General features: G+C 35.1%; 1 protein-coding gene across 1 annotated transcript in view; it reads right to left on the bottom strand.

Annotated features, from left to right (window-relative positions):
* CFAP54 (cilia and flagella associated 54) overlaps window positions 1-16,569 on the bottom strand; it is a gene marked incomplete at its 5' end in the record, with an annotated part of 45,249 nt that extends 28,680 nt beyond the window's left edge. The window contains 13 exons of the mRNA XM_010157254.1: window positions 1,225-1,407; window positions 3,624-3,690; window positions 5,251-5,457; window positions 5,901-5,988; window positions 7,574-7,726; window positions 8,703-8,817; window positions 10,486-10,621; window positions 10,719-10,942; window positions 11,157-11,384; window positions 12,117-12,292; window positions 14,063-14,199; window positions 14,615-14,845; window positions 16,421-16,569. Coding sequence (XP_010155556.1) covers window positions 1,225-1,407; window positions 3,624-3,690; window positions 5,251-5,457; window positions 5,901-5,988; window positions 7,574-7,726; window positions 8,703-8,817; window positions 10,486-10,621; window positions 10,719-10,942; window positions 11,157-11,384; window positions 12,117-12,292; window positions 14,063-14,199; window positions 14,615-14,845; window positions 16,421-16,569 — 2,094 coding nt within the window. The remainder of the gene's footprint in view (window positions 1-1,224; window positions 1,408-3,623; window positions 3,691-5,250; window positions 5,458-5,900; window positions 5,989-7,573; window positions 7,727-8,702; window positions 8,818-10,485; window positions 10,622-10,718; window positions 10,943-11,156; window positions 11,385-12,116; window positions 12,293-14,062; window positions 14,200-14,614; window positions 14,846-16,420) is intronic.
* Between the last annotated feature and the right edge of the window lie 649 nt (window positions 16,570-17,218).

Genomic DNA, 17,218 nt, shown 5'->3' with positions numbered 1-17,218 from the left:
AATGGCTTTGACCATAATCTATGACCTGGATTTGTATTCTGCTAGTACAAGTACAGAAAAATCAGAAGTGTGCATGGCCATGTGAAGAATGGCTTTGACCATAATCTATGACCTGGATTTGTATTCTGCTAGTACAAGTACAGAAAAATCAGAAGTGTGCATGGCCATGTGAAGCAGGTGGTCAAGCATTCCTGTCATTAAGCATCCCTGCCTCCAGTTAACCCTCTGCTCCTTGATCTCACTTGATCTCCCATAGTGAGGGCAGTTATACAAAGCCTAATAACAAAGTGAACTCCAGTAAAGCAGGATGGGAAGAAACACCAGGAGGTCAGACAGACACTTAGCCTGAAGTTCCAGAAAAAAATCAATCCAACAAATGGCTTGCTGACAAAAAAGGGGTAACATCTTGCCACCGCCTCCTCTCTAAGTCCTCTTCCACCCCGACCCCTAACCTTTTCTTAGTCCCCTGCTACCAGCCACATGATCTTTTCTCCCCTTGCACTGGCTCTGCTACTTGCAAAACCTTGCCATAAGTGGATTCAACTCATTAAAGCATGAGATAACTATTTATTTTTCTGCTGGGGAGTTTTCTGTCCTGCTGAGAATTGATTTATAGAGGTATACAATAATTGCCTGACATGAAAATATGTTAGAGCACACAGGACCAAACAGGAACAGGGGTACAATTGCAGCTTTTCCAATACTAGTAAGCAATTCAAGCTGTTTATTCCAATGTACAGCACTGCATCTTTGAGAGAAGTTGGATTAAAGTGGAAGTGGTCAGGCATTAAGTGGAAGAAATAAGCACATGATCAACATAAGAGGGAAGCCGTAAAATCACTCCATACAGAGGAATATGAGAATGTGAGAAACAGAAAGAGCTTTTATTTACTGAATGTGAAAGTAAAATTATTGAAAGCATTTTGAATGTACTGCATTTAAAGTAATTCTCAGTACAGTGTATTTCAAACTGTATATAATAGGAAATTTCTTCTAAAATGCCTAAGCTAAGGGAACAATGTATTGCATCTTCCCGAAGAAACAAGTACCCTGTAAAGTCTAAAAATTGTAGGCAGCAAGCTACACCTTGCCTCTCAGTGCCACAGAACGTAACCATACTGGTACTTCGCTAGAGCTTCTGAGGTGTCTCATAAGTACATCCACACAAAACAATAAGACTTGATATCTTAAAATTCATTTCCAGAGTATAAAAATAACACTTACTATTAAATTCTGTTTTGCACAATGTAGTTCAAACATAAGGAAATTCAGACTTGCAACTACAGTACCGATATCAGCTCTGTAGCGATCAGAGAACAAGTCAATACCAGGAATAAGCATATTTGTTTCATATTCTGCAAAGTCACAGTCAGCTGTCGGATGTGGAAGAGAAGCTCTAAACAGGGCCTGAAAGTAATAATAATTAACAATTGTGAAAAAATGAATAGGTATTAGTGAAACTATAAAACTCCCACCTTTGAAACTCATAAATGACTTCATAAATGAAACTCAGTCAATGTCTTCAGGAAGAATCCAGTTGTTTCCAGAAAAACAACAACCATGAAAAATCTTTTTAGAAACAATGCTTTATGTGTGAACATGATGGAGGAAAAAAAAAGGCTGTAAATAGTCTAAGGACAGTATTTCATGGAACAAGCAAAGGAGAAAAACTAATCTAGGTATAGAAAAATAATCATGAAAGATTCCTAAGCAACTACTCCCCAGGTAATGAAAAATCTTCCTAAATAGCCAGTCTGAGAGTGTTTCTCTCAGATTCCAAGTCAAAACATCCCAAATAAATGAAAGCACTGGGAGGGTGTGGGGGGTGAAATCACTAGGGGTTCTCACAAAGACTGTAATTCTTAGGATAAACCTGTCATCAGCAGACAGAAAGAACTTAATAATTTCTTCAAACATCTCCATAATCAAGGAAAATGCATAGGAGAAATTTGTTGAGATGATTCTGGTAATGTGTTCAAACGTTTCTTTACAATTCCAAGGATGTTTCATGGAAAATGTCTTCCATCAGAAGAAAAAAATCTTGTTTTCCCCACAAGCTAAGAAAGCTACTTTGATTTTTCTTAGCCTTACGTCCTCACCTTGCCACCACCACCTCAGTCGTCATTTCTGGGAGAGTTGCTGACTTTAAGGCCAGTTAACAGCTAGGGTCACCCTAGTTCCGCCCTTAACTGGATCAACTAGTGCAGCTTAAATCATAAAACTTAAAACTGCTGTGAGTGATCTTTAAGGAAGTAACTTAAATGTTCCTCCTTTAAAAGGGGAGGAGTGCTAACATTGTCTCTGATGTTGAATATTCCTTCCCAATTGTGTTTATCTTGCTGTAATTAGCAATGATATGCTAGAGAAATATGCATTTACATACTCAGATCCAAGATATTAACAAGCCTAAAGCCTACATCAGAGGTGAAATTTAAATAAGGTTATAAAAGCTTTCCAAATCAAGGAACAAATTATGGGCTTGAACTTTGAAAGGTACAGTGACAGTAATTGATTATATTTTTCAAGACACTCACCCTGCAAGCTGCTCCTATCCTAATTAATATCAGACCTATTGCAGTCAAGTCACAATTATTTTTACCGTTATACAACTGGAACAAATGCTTACTACTATTTCTGTCAAAAGGAGAAACCAAAATTGTTCAGCTTTGTAACACCAGCAATTACAGTGCTAGAAGACAGTCAGAATACTTCTTTACCTTCATTTCTTCAACTTGTTCTCCCTTTGCTGAACTTAATGAGGTTTTAAACATGGCCTAGCACAGGTCACACAGTCACGACCATGGCTGGCACAAGATGTTAGAAACTGGCCTTAGTTTGTTTTGAGAAGCCAACTCACTTTCTGATGCTGCACAGGTATGAGTAAGCACTCACTGATCCCAGTGCAGTATGACTGGCAGAATACTTGCAGTTCTTTTTCTGATGTCACTTTTGTTACTGGTATCTTAAAACTTCCTTTTAAAAGCTAACTGAACCCCTTTTTTCCACTATAGTAAGTTTCTGAATGTTTCCCCACTCAATTTTAATGAACTTATTTTCCTTGTAAATGAAAACAAATTATTTTGACCATGCTCTGTTTTTAGAGCAGACTTCTTATACAGCTGAGATCTTAGTATTACAAACCAATATCTTTCAGTGCTAAAAAAGATTCAAAAACTTATTTTTCTAAAGAGTCTGTTCTCCTGGATGAAAATTTATGACAATCTAAAGACTCTGTACAGATCTGACAGACAGCTCTCTGCTAATGTTGATGCCATCCAGTTTTTCCTGAGCAGAACACTTCAAGAGAAAAAAAAAAAGAGATTTCACTGCCAAATATTTTAGCCATCTTCACCTTTCAGTATTTCATGATTTCTCTAAGACCTCTAATTGAATATTCCTCTTATTGAAGTGATAATTTTTAGGCTGTAATACAGGAATAGTGTTAAAAAACAAAGAATAGAAACATCTAACCTAATGTGCATAAATTGTCAATTACCACCAATCTCCAGCTTTCCTTTACAATCAAAATGAATAGAGAAGAATTTTAATAAAGGGTTATTGAGATTTAAGTTTTAGAAGCAATTTGCCAACTTCATGAATTCTAACTGAAATTGTGTTCTTACCTTAAAAAGTATAGCAGAAAAATAGCAGTATTTAGTTCTTAATCTCATCTTTGATGTTGTTATATACCTGAAGTTCAACAGACAATAAGAAATATGAATGTGTCCATCAATATAAATTATTCAAACTCTTCTTTTATCTAACAATAATGATAGTAACACTATTTAGATGTTTTCCATACTAGAAAACAACTGCCTGTTCTGTAGATAGGTGCTCAGCCATGCCATGCAAAGAAAGAAGTTTCTGACCCAATATATACCTAGATAAAGGGAGTTGTCTAGATTCTCTTTAAAGTTAAAGGAGAGAAAGAGGGAATCTAAGTGCAAAATTGATCTCAAACAAAACTAGAAAGATAAAGCAGGTCAAGCAACTCACACCTTAAAGTGTATTTCTTTCCATAAAGGAAGCCTAAAAGAACTAGCACGCATGGACTTTGACGTGGCAGGTGTCTAGCTGGATTAAATGAATCCCACACAGCACCTCAGGGCTTTAAAACACCGTGGTAGTGGGGTACTCCCCTGGATCTACAGTATCAGAAATCTTTAATACAGTATCAGAATCCTTTAATCTGCATTTTACAGCCTGAGACTAAGTTGCTCTAGAAAGAGCGACTCAAGAGAAAGATGTTTAACAGCCCAAGTCAGGTCTGAGAAAAGATCTGCCTGAGGTAGAAGCCACGAGGATAGCTTCCTCCAGATCCCTGTCATGATTTGGAATGGACATATGAGCAGTAAAGGAATAGTATGCAGTGGAGCAAATACATGTCAGAAGCATCTGTAAAAGCAGCTAGGCATTGGGTCTTTCCTGACTGGACCTGAAACTGCACCACAGCTCAGAATTAGAAGAGCTGGGGTTTAGAATCACTTAAACTCCCTCCTTTTCCTCTTGGGTGCTAATTCTGAGTGTGCCAATGCTGTTTGATCCTGAAATACCCATGCTAATACTTTAACCGCTACTTTGGTTTACAGATACTTTACAGGGCTATTAATATGACCAGCTTCTTGGGTAAGACAGTTTACTCTGATGAAATTCTGCCCTTTCATGGGTATAACGCTTCTAAGCTGGCTTAGACATTTTATATTTTATATTTTGCACATTTTTCTATTGTACAATATGTTGAGGAACAGCTCAGAATTACATCCATAGTGTCTTACCAGCAGTCAAGGAGTACTGGTCGGAAATATTTATTGATGGTAGACTTTAATACAGTAATTCAAATTTCATTTAGTTGTAATTCACCAGAAAATGAGTACTTTAGGCAGTAAATCTGCCCTCAAGATAGATTAATATTTAATATGTGCAATGACTTGGGAGATGTGATATTTCAATTGAAAATCAATATGACTGTAAAATCCTTGTGCTTATGACTTTATCATTTTGTTTTATTTCAATGATCTTTCTGTATAATATACAGCTGCAATTATGATCAAAGATGAGCACTCAAGAAAAGGGAACAAATGATATTCTCCAAAAGAGCAACTTTCTTCCTGAAAGGAAAAATTCCTCTGCTTTTGATGAGCCTTTTTTATAGCAACTCGTTAGTGTTTTTAAATTCATTTCAAGCTGCCTACTCTCCTGGATGAGCAATTTGTTTAAAATATGAAAGAAACATATAGATGAAATACTTACTGAGCGATCTTAGCCACTAAGACTGCTGCATGTAAACATCCCCAAACTCCAGCCTGAGAAAGAAACTTCTGACTAATCTCAGTTGATCTTCCAACTGCAAGGCAGTCTGTAGCATTTTTTTTAAAAACTAACTCTTGCCAGTTGTTAAGAGCATCAGCCATGTTGAGTGTTTCATCAAGGGCTTGACACCAATGTTTAAAAGCAGCTCTGTAACACATAAAAAATATCCTCATCATATTGCTGACATTTTCCAAAGTGGAAGATAAGACTCGCTTCAATTTACCTTCATTGCCTGAGATATAACTAATTCTGATTAGGTCAGAAACTGAAATACTGTTTCTACAACAGAAAAAGATACCATTCCTGGTCAACAGACTTACTGGGACATATACTAAAATAAGATTGTCAAGGAATAGATATTACTTCTTAAAAACACAGAGAGATGCTTAATTAATTTGTTTAACTGCAATTAGCTAGCTAAGAAAATTAAGCAATTTCTAGAAAAAAAGCCTCTCAAAATATAGCTAATGGTGAGTTAGATTACTGAGGACAGTACAAGAATTTACAAACAGTTGTAGGGAATATGAATGCCAATTAAAAAAAAAAAAGAAGAAAAAAAAATACTCTTTTTTAAGCCAATAACTATGTACCTTTTGTTTCCAGCATAAATGTGAACATTTCCAAGTTCATGTAGAGCCTGAACCTTGAGGTCTCTCTGATTGTTTATTTCAAGGATTCCTGTAATTTATTTTTTAATCAATTAAAAAAAAATGGCACATAATTAAATCAGTTACGGAATCTTGCAGAAATTTTGCATGAGTAGACAAGTATTCACAAGTGATTCAATGCATGAATATTATTTGAAAGAATGATTAGGTTTGTATTTTAGCTTCCAATGTACAAAATCTTATTTCTACTAACTTTGAAAACAAGAGTATATTGTGTTTTATGAACCTGTTTACATAAGCTTTTATATTTTTGTTTTTTTCAGACCTCTCAAACTTATTCCTCTTCAATAGATAAACACGGAAGGAGGCCAATTGAACCTGCTAAACAACACTGCCTGCATACAGCACAGTAGCACTGTCCCTGCTCATTTCTGGACCCCTTACTTCAAACAAAACCCCTTATGGCATCTGTTTACCTGCTACACTTCACCTACTTTGTCAAACGGGAAAAGCAGGTAGTAGTGCTGAGCTGTAGCTGTACGAGTAAAGCCATACTAGAATGTATGATGGAAGCCAAGCAACTAGGTCTTATATTGAAATGCACAGAATTGGAAAGGTCTGTTTGCTAGAAAAGAAATTATCATGGAATTAAAATGAACCTGCTAAACATTATAGCAGATTTTTAATTTGGGATTAATCAGTATAACACCACTGAAGTAATGCATTTTCGTAAGATGAGATAAATGTAGAGGTTGTGAACCAACAAGTGGCTTGTTTATGATCTAATGCAGATTTTATAAATCAACAGAAAGAAGGTTATGTATTTCTGGAATCCAGCTCTCAGACAGTTCTAGCTGTCCAACAGAGGAAAATAACACCGGAATAAACCTACATGAACACAGATAGGCAGAATGATATTACATCTTAGCTGTAAACAGAAATTTATGAAAAAATTACCAATTGTTTGTTCATAGGAAGAGATAATTACTGAAAGCTGTGACTGTGGTATTGGTTTACTCTCAACCATCCTGGAGAAATTAAATTTTTCTTGAGAAAGGTCACATGGTGTTGATAGAAATATCAGTTCAGCTCCCACATTAAATTCCAGCCTTCTATTTGAAGAGATATGACTGCTGACTTTTCTTCCAGCATTTTCTAGACCAGAAAAAGTGATTTATATGATCAGTTTGGAAAAGCATGATACTATTTCCAGCACCACAAATATTTCCACACTGCATTACTCAAATACTCAGTTCCTGCGTACCCTATTTTTATCTGGTTTCCTATGCTGATTCTGTCTGTGTGTCTCCTAATTAAACCCATTGGTCAGTGCAACCAAATGAAAATATGTGCTCTGTTAGAGAAAATAAACCTGGAAACATCTGCCAGTCAGCCCTCTGACAGAGGTTTGGCTGCAGACAGACAAGTGACACAGCTGCATGAAAAATTTACCATTCAACCATGAGACATAAATCACAGGAAATCAGGCTTAGAGCTTGTGCTTACAGAACTTCATATATAACTTTATATTCTATCTTTTCTCTAATTGTCAATAACTAAACCTTGAATGAAAAAAAAAATATTTCTTTCACTCTTTACTATTTTAACTGCATATACACTTTATTAAGTGAGAAACTTTTCAATAAATAACTCACCTTGTGTGTGTGCAAGAAATAATGAAAGTAGTTTTCTGCTGTGTCTCAGGGCTCTGCTGTGATACTTAGATTTTTGTAGAGTTTCTCTAAAACATTCCAGTGTATCATTCACATCAAGAGGTACATAAACTAGGCGTTTTACTTGACTGCTGTCTAAAAGGAATTAATAATTATGGAGAACAATTATGCATTACATATATGTATTTTGAACAAAACATATATTTGAACAATTCTACAACTTCAAAACTAAAATATATAAATGTCACCTTTGTTCCTTGTTGGATTACGAATTTAAGCAAAATTATTAACCAAGAGGACTGTATCATTTGCAGTGTTACTTTTTAGTTGTCACGTAACATGTAATATTCCTTGAAATCCATCTGCCCTGGGCATGCCTCATCTCAGCTCTCTGCTCTGGACTCTGGTGTCTGAAGCCTGGAAACAAATCTTTTACTACAACTGCTGATCCTATTTACAATTACTGTAGTTTTTATGTACCAAACCTGTGAGTTGGCATGCTGTCTCTACCAAAGGCACAGTATTATTTACTCTTCTTACAATCAGCATTATTTGTTGTTCAATTAGCTTTCTCAGCTCAAAGCCTTGTGTGTGATGCGCTGACATTATCTGTGATATGAGGAGCTACGGTTTACAAACTCCCACTAATGACTATAGCATTTTAATTCTGACTGAAAAGAACAACTGTGGGTAAAATAGGTGTTTTGTCACCTTATAGTTCAGTTTTTCTATTGATTCTATCGATAACAGTGTAGGTGCACAGGAAGTTCTGGGTTTAGTGATGGACAGCCCACAATACTGACAGAAAACTGGACCAAGACCACCAAGCTCACTCAACATACCGTAGGTCATCTGGCATCTGGATGACAAGTGCTTTTCTTCTTTTTTTCAGATACAGTCTGAATATATTTGGAAAAGTCTTGACAACATTACGAAATATCAAGAATAATGATTTGAAGACAAAATTGAGTTTGTATTAAAAGAAACAGGTTATAGGAGAAGTAGAAGATCTAAGATAAGGAGGAAAAACAAAGAGAAAAAGTATAGAGTATGAAAAAAAGGAAAGGAATTGGGAGAATAGAGAACTCACAATACTGAAATGTGCTCTCACCTGTATAATCTTTTTTCCTCTCAGGATAGAAAAAGCATCCAGGAAAAATAAGTTCACTAGCAGAATGGGAAATAGGCAGCTGTAATTTCTGTCCTATGTAGCTTCTGCAATTCACCTAAAAAGCAAGTTTTGTTTCATGATAATTGAAGAGTATTCAGCAAAATTAATATTTGATATTAAAGTATCTAAATACTCAGTCATATGACAAAATAATGGAGGACTAATTTACAATTACACCAATGACCCATAATAGGTACTCTTGTGACTAAGAGATGAAACATTCATAACACTTAAATATTGGATATAACATATAAGCGTTTATATGTTAATGAATTAAACTTGTATCTTATTTGGTATTTGCCATGATCATGAGCAAATATGTTGACATTCAGAAAATATTCCACTTTTTTGTCTGGATTAATGCGTGCTTGCAAAGAACCCGTCAGTGTGAGTATGTGAAAGAGCACGCTGCATGTAAAGCACAATGTAATGCTGCATAGGGATACACAACATAGCTCTAAGCAAGTAATAAAAGCAGTCTGAGTCTGTCAGAGAAACAAACTTCCAGATTTCTATCAAGGGCTAATCCAGTTCAGACATTTTATTTTGCTATATCACTTCAGAAGCAAAAGAACTAATTCAGAGCTAGTTCTAGACTCTCTGAACCGCACTGCATTGTGACATGTAGCCATACCTTCTATATTGCTAAACTGAGGATGTCTTTTTTGAACGATCCTTACTACTATGAACTAACTTTAGTCTTTGTTCTGTAAGTTGTTCTTTCAAAACTATAAAACTTTTTCACATTGCCTAGATTACAGCAGTATGTGGTGGTTTGCTACACTGCTCTTTTTAGACAAACGACTATGTTCTGAACGGCAGGGCCTGAAAGAAGTACGAAGGAAACGGCCTTACAGAGAGACAAGACAGAGCACCTCAGCTGCCCTCCACAAGCCCGGAGTGCCTTCTGAATTCCTGCAAGCCCTGGGCACCAGTGTGCTGTCTCTAGGCAAGGCAGTGGCTCCTGAACCCCATGCTCAGAACAAATCCATTTGAAATTTCAAACCCCACTTTTCCCCACCTCCTTCAAGTCCTGTGTTCATATTAGTAATAGAAACATATTTAAAATATCAACCATGCGATTGACTTTAGCCAAAATTTTTAGAAATAAATCTTGGGTTCAAAAAACCAAAAATCCTCATTTTAAATAGCTAATTCCATGAAAAAATTCCAAGTGGCAAAGTCAGTTTACTATATACAGAGAGACATGGCTTTTAAGGAAAGGAATTTGCTGAGCGGCAGGGCTTTTTTTTGGTTGGTGATCAAGTTTTTCAAGCTCTTTATTGGTATTGTCAGTGTTCGGGTTCATTCAATTTGATTAATTTTGGTCTTCAGGAGCAGCATTCAATGCAAAAAACAAAGCAATCTCTTTATGTTTACATTTAATTAACCACAAAGATTGTGCAATATCCAAATAAATGTTTTCAGGTTAAAAGAGTGGCATCAAGAACTAACATGAAATTAGATTTAGGCTCATAATATGGAATGGGTACATTGTGCATGGAAGAAATGTTCTCCGGGTCATCAAGTCCAGACCTCTGCTGCTGCTGCAATCATGTCATATAAGCCTTTTCACGCACTTCAATCAATTATGTTCATTAATTTATTATAATTTACTATTTGCAAACATTATAAAAAACCCTATTAATGTAATCAGTGAAAGTACTTCTCTATATTTAGTTCACATTAGGAGTCAGTGCCCAGAAAGAAAATCTTGGTTTACCTTATGTGCATTATCAGACAGATACTTTATGAAATGAGATTCACAGCTGCCTGGACCAGTGAACTGTTGCATCCTTTCCAGCAGCTGCCTCTGAGCATACACCAGCAGTGGACTCACTTGTTCTGTGTATCTCTCACTGAAAAAAACCCGAAGTATAGTTATTAAGCAAAATAATGGTATGTTTAACTATATAATGTTGCTTTTTAGTTTTTATTAGAGTTGGTGTAACTCACTGTGTAAGTATGTTGAATTGTACAGCTATGTGTACCAGTGCTCCCCACTTCTTCATGTGATACAACGTTTCTATTGTTTTCAGAATCAGATTACATATCCATTGCAAGTCAACCACATTCACATCATCCAGGGGAGACTGTAGATGGAGATTAGAACCACCATTCTCATCCATAATACCTCCTAAACAACTGGGAATGCAGAAGTCTCCTTCAGGATCCACAATCTACAGTGAAGAAACATTATTCTACCCGTTATTTTCAAACTTGTTTTCAGGACTTTATAATCAAATTATAAAGGCCAGATAATACTGTAATCCTCTAAAACCTTGTTACAGAGAATGACTTGCAGATACCAGAAAATTATGCAAAAGAAAGAAAACTACCTTTGCTTAAGATGGGGGAATAAAGAGTACACTGTCTTAATAAAATCATTTTTACCTTAAGAGATCTGCTTGCTTGTAGTTCAGTTATCATATCGATGAGCATGTCTGATGCCAAGTAAAATGGCAACCAGATGGTGTTCGTAAGAAAACCCCCGGTAATGGGAAATGCATCCATATGGGAATGTGAATGGTTAGCAATCATCTGTAATTCTTGAGTATAATTCCAAAGTTCTCGACAAGCATTTTGAAGCAATGTCCAGTAGCCACCACGGTGAGCGAGAACCTATGCATATCATTCAAAATATAATTGTACTTAGGAAATACAGAAATTAAAAGCGTCATTCTTTTATTGCAAAGCTTAGGTATAAGTAATCCTCCAAAACTGCAGTCTATGGATCATCCTTAATAACAGATCATTCAATATTTCGATTTATATAAAGCGTTATAGAACCTTAATTTGGAAATTTTCACAGAAGCACTAATTTGAAGTACGATTTTATAATTGAATTTTATTATTGAATTTAATTGTTGCTTTTTGTGTGAGAATAAGAAATAAAAATTAATTCACAACACCCACACAAGATCTTTTATTTGGTTTTAGAAGGGTTTATGGGAAGAGTAGTCAGTCCGTAGTTCCCTTCAATCACTGGTCAACTCCTTGTGTTTATACTACTGAAGGCATTCACTGAGACCCGTCAAGGGATGGGTAAGTCTGTAAGCATTTTCAGAATGATTTAACAAATGTGAGAAGGAGAGTTTCAAAGACTAAATGAAAACTAAAATATTTATATAAATTATTGTATGTTGAACACACATATACATTATGATAGGCGATATGTCTGACACTTCATACACTGTCCTTGGACATTTTGCAGGTGATGAGAAATCATTGCTTTTTCCCACTGAAGGTTTTTGAAGTTTTTGAAGTGTGGGGTATTTTACGGCAGAAATTAGTAAATATTGTAATGCAATGCTTAGTAACAAATAAAACATTTAACAAGAAAGCCTATCTTACCACTGCTCTTCTTAAATGCAAAAAGATTTTTGTAAAATGCTCCAATAAAATGGTATTTGACAGAAGCTGGTTGTATTCTTCGGGGGAATGAGAGATGGGTATTTCTGTATCGTTTGTTGTTTGAGTTTGAGGAGTATCTGTTCCACTCAGTTCAATGCTGTGCTCAGAAGATTTATCTGTACCCAAAGACAAAAAGTTCACTGGTTAAAAATGAGTTAAAGTTCTCAAAAAAAAAAAAGAAAAAAAATTATCAGCCAGCTAGGATTTTCCTGTGGCAGCTAAATACTTAAATGTTAGCAAATGCCAGTGTTAAGGTTATCATATTTATAAGGTTATGATATTTAAAATATAAGATGCTTTCACTTAAGCATTGGGAGAGGCAAGGATTAAAAAAAAAAAAAATTGAGCAAAATAATGATGTGTACCAAACAGTTTTCAGTCTCAAAGCCAAAACACAACCCTCGTAGAAGTTTTCGGAAGAAATCACTGTTGTAAGCTCCCAAGAATCTTTCAGAAACCAAGGCCTCTTAAAAGAAGTTAGTAAGAAGGGAAAATTTCTGACAAGTTCTGTGGTATGTGTAGCATTGCTTCATTATTTTATTCAATACCAAACATTCTCTAAGGTGAAACACAAGATTCATGGTAGTGGGATACAGTAATATCTGACATACAGGTTATAGGCAGAAGCGAATTTTAAGCTAAACACTATTTGAACTCTATGGCAAACTACACACTTCATGAAATTAATTCATTCAGAATTGCTGCAAAGGCTAGGAGATAGTAAACAGGATTTTCATTAGTTTTCAACAGCTTTCAGTGACTTGGTTCTCAGTGATTTGTAAGCAAGACAAAAAAGTATAACAAAGTAAGCTGTTGCAAAGAGAACCAGTGAATTCAACCGCTAGTTTTTGTCACATCTCCTTGGAAAAGGCAGCAGAGAGTTGATTCCTACCCAAGAAAGTTCTACATGGAACGACAGGAAGATTTGCTCTCTACAGCTGTGGCAAGAACGTTTCCCTGACGCACTACTGAAAAGACCAGGCTTGTGATTTCTTCTTGAACTTCTGATGGCTAAGCAGACTACTTTGTGTTGACTTGTATGTTATCATTAAGGTCTGAGGTAATCAAAGTCCTGTATTTCACAATTACCTACAAACAGGAGCCTTTTGGCTCCTGTTGAAACCTTAAAGGATACAATCATAGAATGGTTTGGGTTGGAAGGGACTTAAAATTATTCATTATTGAAAAGAGCTGGGATAATAGAACAGTCAAATGTGAAAGACAGAATTGAAGTTAAAATGGTAGAAGATAAAAAATTGATCCTGAGGTAGCCGCTGCCATAGGAAAACAATGGGGAGCAAGTAGAGGAGGCAACTTGAATGATTCTACTTAAAATTTGAAAGACAACAGTAAAATTCAGTCTATTTTTGTAAGAAAGACTTACAGAATGACCCAGGAAATTACTGACCTGTTAGGAAATCTAAAGGAAATTACAGACCAATTAACAACCACAGAAACTGATATAAATTATGACTGCATTTCTTATAATCTGGAATATTATCAATTTAATAGGTCTAGGTAGTGTGGCTTCTGCAACCTAAAAGCTAGTATCACTGATTTATTAGCATTTATAAACTTGTTACTAAAGTATAGGGTAAAGAATAACCGCTTGATAAAAAGTAGCATATTTATCAATGCAATAAACAGTGCTCAGAGTTATTACAAATGCCCCATAACTGCCTATGACTTCTTTTATACTAGGTATGCCAAAAAGAGAAAATACAGAGGACACTTTTGAAATGCAGAAACCCTTCTCTTTAAACTGGCATGAATGTTTTTCCAAAGGTGTTGTGCAGAACACATGATGGAGGTCAAGATGGAAATTAAGAGAAAGAAAAAGTTAAGTTGAAACTGATTGCAGTTATTCAGGCATTAAAAGTTCTTACAAGTTTGGTTTTCGGTCATTCCTGACTTTTTAAGTAGAAGAGGAGTCGGTGTTCTCATGTTATTCTCTACGGCTTCTCTCACTACTACAGTGCCAGAATTATTTAATGAGAATATTTCAGGATCCAAAGTACTGTAACTGCAGAATGGGAAAAAAAAAGAAGAAAGCACCAAAAAAAACCCCAGATGTAATATTAAAAAGAATTTTGATATACATACACAGAATTCAGTTTCTCAAAAGTGAGTTTTGATTACGTTCCAGCAGCTTTAGGAAGCAGAAATAATGAATGATAGCCAAAAGTTATAAGGAATCAAAAAATAGCTCAGTATAGTATATTTCAAAACTGTCACCTGACAGTCAAGTAAGCAACTAAAAATGCATGTATCACCTGGAAAGCAAAACTTGTTACATAGTAAATCAGTTTGCATTTCGAAGCTGTATGGTTCATAGGACAAACTGGCGCTGATACTGCACCACAGATCTGTTTGCATTAATGGCAATACCACAATAATCTGTGTTCATAGCAACCACTGATAATGCAGTGAAGATGTACCTGTCCAGATGCTGCAAACCACAAATTCCAACATTACACTGCTCTTCCAGTTTCTTTTTAAATAGGTTGTAGTGTGCAACTGCCACATAGATATTCATCTGAGACCTCCAGGGCATCTCTTCAAGACACATTTGATGAAACTTCTGTCGGTTTAAGTAATTACTCACGATTGGTTTCAGCAGCAGCACTAAGGTGTGACGAGCTACTTTTTGCAACTTTTCCCTGCATTTCCTAAACCAAAAGATATGAAGCATCAAAAAATGGAACTTTGTTTCTTGAAGTTCTAGAGAGGAAAATCATGGTAAAGATATACAGAAAGTATCCCATTGCATATCCAGACTTGTGTTAACTCAGACGCATAAACACACGACATATTTCTAGCAAAAGGATTTTTGCTGCAGTCAAGTAATTGGCCTTTCCCTCTTTAAAGGCACTTAACACACACTAAATCCTATCTTACATTTTATCAACTTCCGTAAGATATTTGTCTTATCACTTACAAAAGGTTTAGCTCTGTGTTTGAAGTTACTTGTACTTGAATCACCCAGATTATTATAGCAAATACAATGTGTTTCACAGAGTCTGTTCAGAAGATGAAAAGTCTATCATTATACTATAAATATGGATCATTCTTTTTATTGCTGTGTTTTGGTAGCTAATCATCCTCAGTGGGAAGAAAACACTTTATTTCAAATTTGGATGCTTGGCTTTAATTTCCAGCCTTAGATTTTTTTTTTTTTTTAATGTTTCTCTGCCAGATCTAACAATTCTGTATTACCTGGCACACATCAAGCCCCATTTTTAATTTTTTATAAACAATAAACTGTTCCCTTTATCAACCTAAATTATTTTTCTGCCTGTTTTCCACCTTTAAAATGTGGGCAGAATAGTATGCCATATACAATATTAATTATTTTAAACAGCAATATTATTATGTAAGATATGAAAGAGCAGCTGAAAAAGCAAAAAGACCAGGATAAGTTAAACATCCCCTCTTCCACTGAAAGCCATGAAAATCATGGTAAGGAAGATAGCTTTTTCTGTAGAGGCAGAAAAATAGGCAGTTTAGGTAAACATTCAGAAGTTAGTATATGGAAGACTTTTTTGAGGTTCATTATTTAAAACACTTCCAGAATCAGTTATGTGATTGCTTATTCAGATATTCTTAGTTTCCTACTTGCTAATTGCTGGAAGCATAAGTGGCCAAAACACCAGGTAATGAATTCTACATATCTTTCTAGGTCAGAAGCTACCGTTATTAGTAAGTTAACCAAATACATACAATTATCTGCCAAAAGAATAGTGAATGAATTTCCATTTGTTTCTATCAAAAAACAGTTTTCCAAAAGCTACAGAACAGAGAATCCAAAAAGAATTAGAAAACAGATGATGAAAATTACCCCAAAACTACCTGAACGTTGGGAACAAATAAACATTCCTTATTAGATTTCTAACAGGTAAGCCTCCCAACACAGTTGGGAAAAAGCAGCATAGTACATAGATTAACACAGCTTTTCCACCATGACGTATCAACACGTTCAAGCTAACACAAATGATACAGAGTCTTTGATTATCAACACAAAGACTTCAACATCTTCAACAGTTATTCTTTGAAATAGATTTTGTTCTCTTGAGTGGAAGCCAATTTTATACCAAACTGAAACAGAAAATGAGTGCACTGTGCACAAATTCATCCCTTTGACCAAAAAAAAAAAAAAGTTTTAATATACACACTTAATTGTAAACTAAATTTCATACAAAGTATTTTGGTTCTGTATATAAACCTGACAACTTATGTTCATTTACCTCTGTGATTCTGGAGATTTCATTATGTTCGGATGTTTCATAACATACTGTCTAAGGCACTGTCTTTTTTGAATAGGACTCAAGGCTTCTTTCCTTGGTTTCTTCGAAGTTGATGCCTCCATTTTCTTTAAAGGTGAGTTCTCTATACTCTTTAAAAAAAAAAAATACATGAAAATCTTAAATATACTTAATATACTTAAATATATTTATACCTACATTATCAATTACTTGACGTATGCAGCAGTTTGGCTTATGCAGGAACAGAACAGAAAATAAATTCTGGAACTGTTTGTCAAATTAAGACAACAAAATAAATATGTAATATTCCAGAAAGTTTTACAATGTTTCTGGAAGGTTTATGTCAATGCCAGACACCAATAAGCCAGCCAGGTCCTCAAATATTTTCTTTCATATATCAATGTTTTTCATCTCAAAAATAATGATAGTATTTTTCCTATTATTAAAAATAGTAAATCTTTGCAATGCAAAAACTGAGAAAGAAAACCCTTTCCCTAATCTACCTAAGATGCTAGCAGTATTACAGCATTATTAGAGGACTATGAGGGAGAAAATTCTTACTCCAAAACAATACAAATCAATAAAGATTATTCTTACCTTCCAAGAAAAGCAAAAATTTATATTAAAATAATTCTGAACAAAAACCCTTTATTGTGTAATTAGAATACCTGCCTAAGGAGTTAATCATGAACAACTACTCATGGAAAAGCGTAAGTACAACATATTGTACAAAAAGGTCTAAACTAATATTCATGCAATCATAGGATGGTTTAGGTTGGA

This window comes from Eurypyga helias, unplaced genomic scaffold, assembly GCF_000690775.1.
Source record: "Eurypyga helias isolate BGI_N326 unplaced genomic scaffold, ASM69077v1 scaffold35528, whole genome shotgun sequence".
In the NCBI taxonomy this organism is placed as follows: Eukaryota; Metazoa; Chordata; class Aves; order Eurypygiformes; family Eurypygidae; genus Eurypyga; species Eurypyga helias.
Note: the sequence above shows the minus strand (reverse complement) of the source record. Positions and strands in the feature narration are given on the sequence as shown.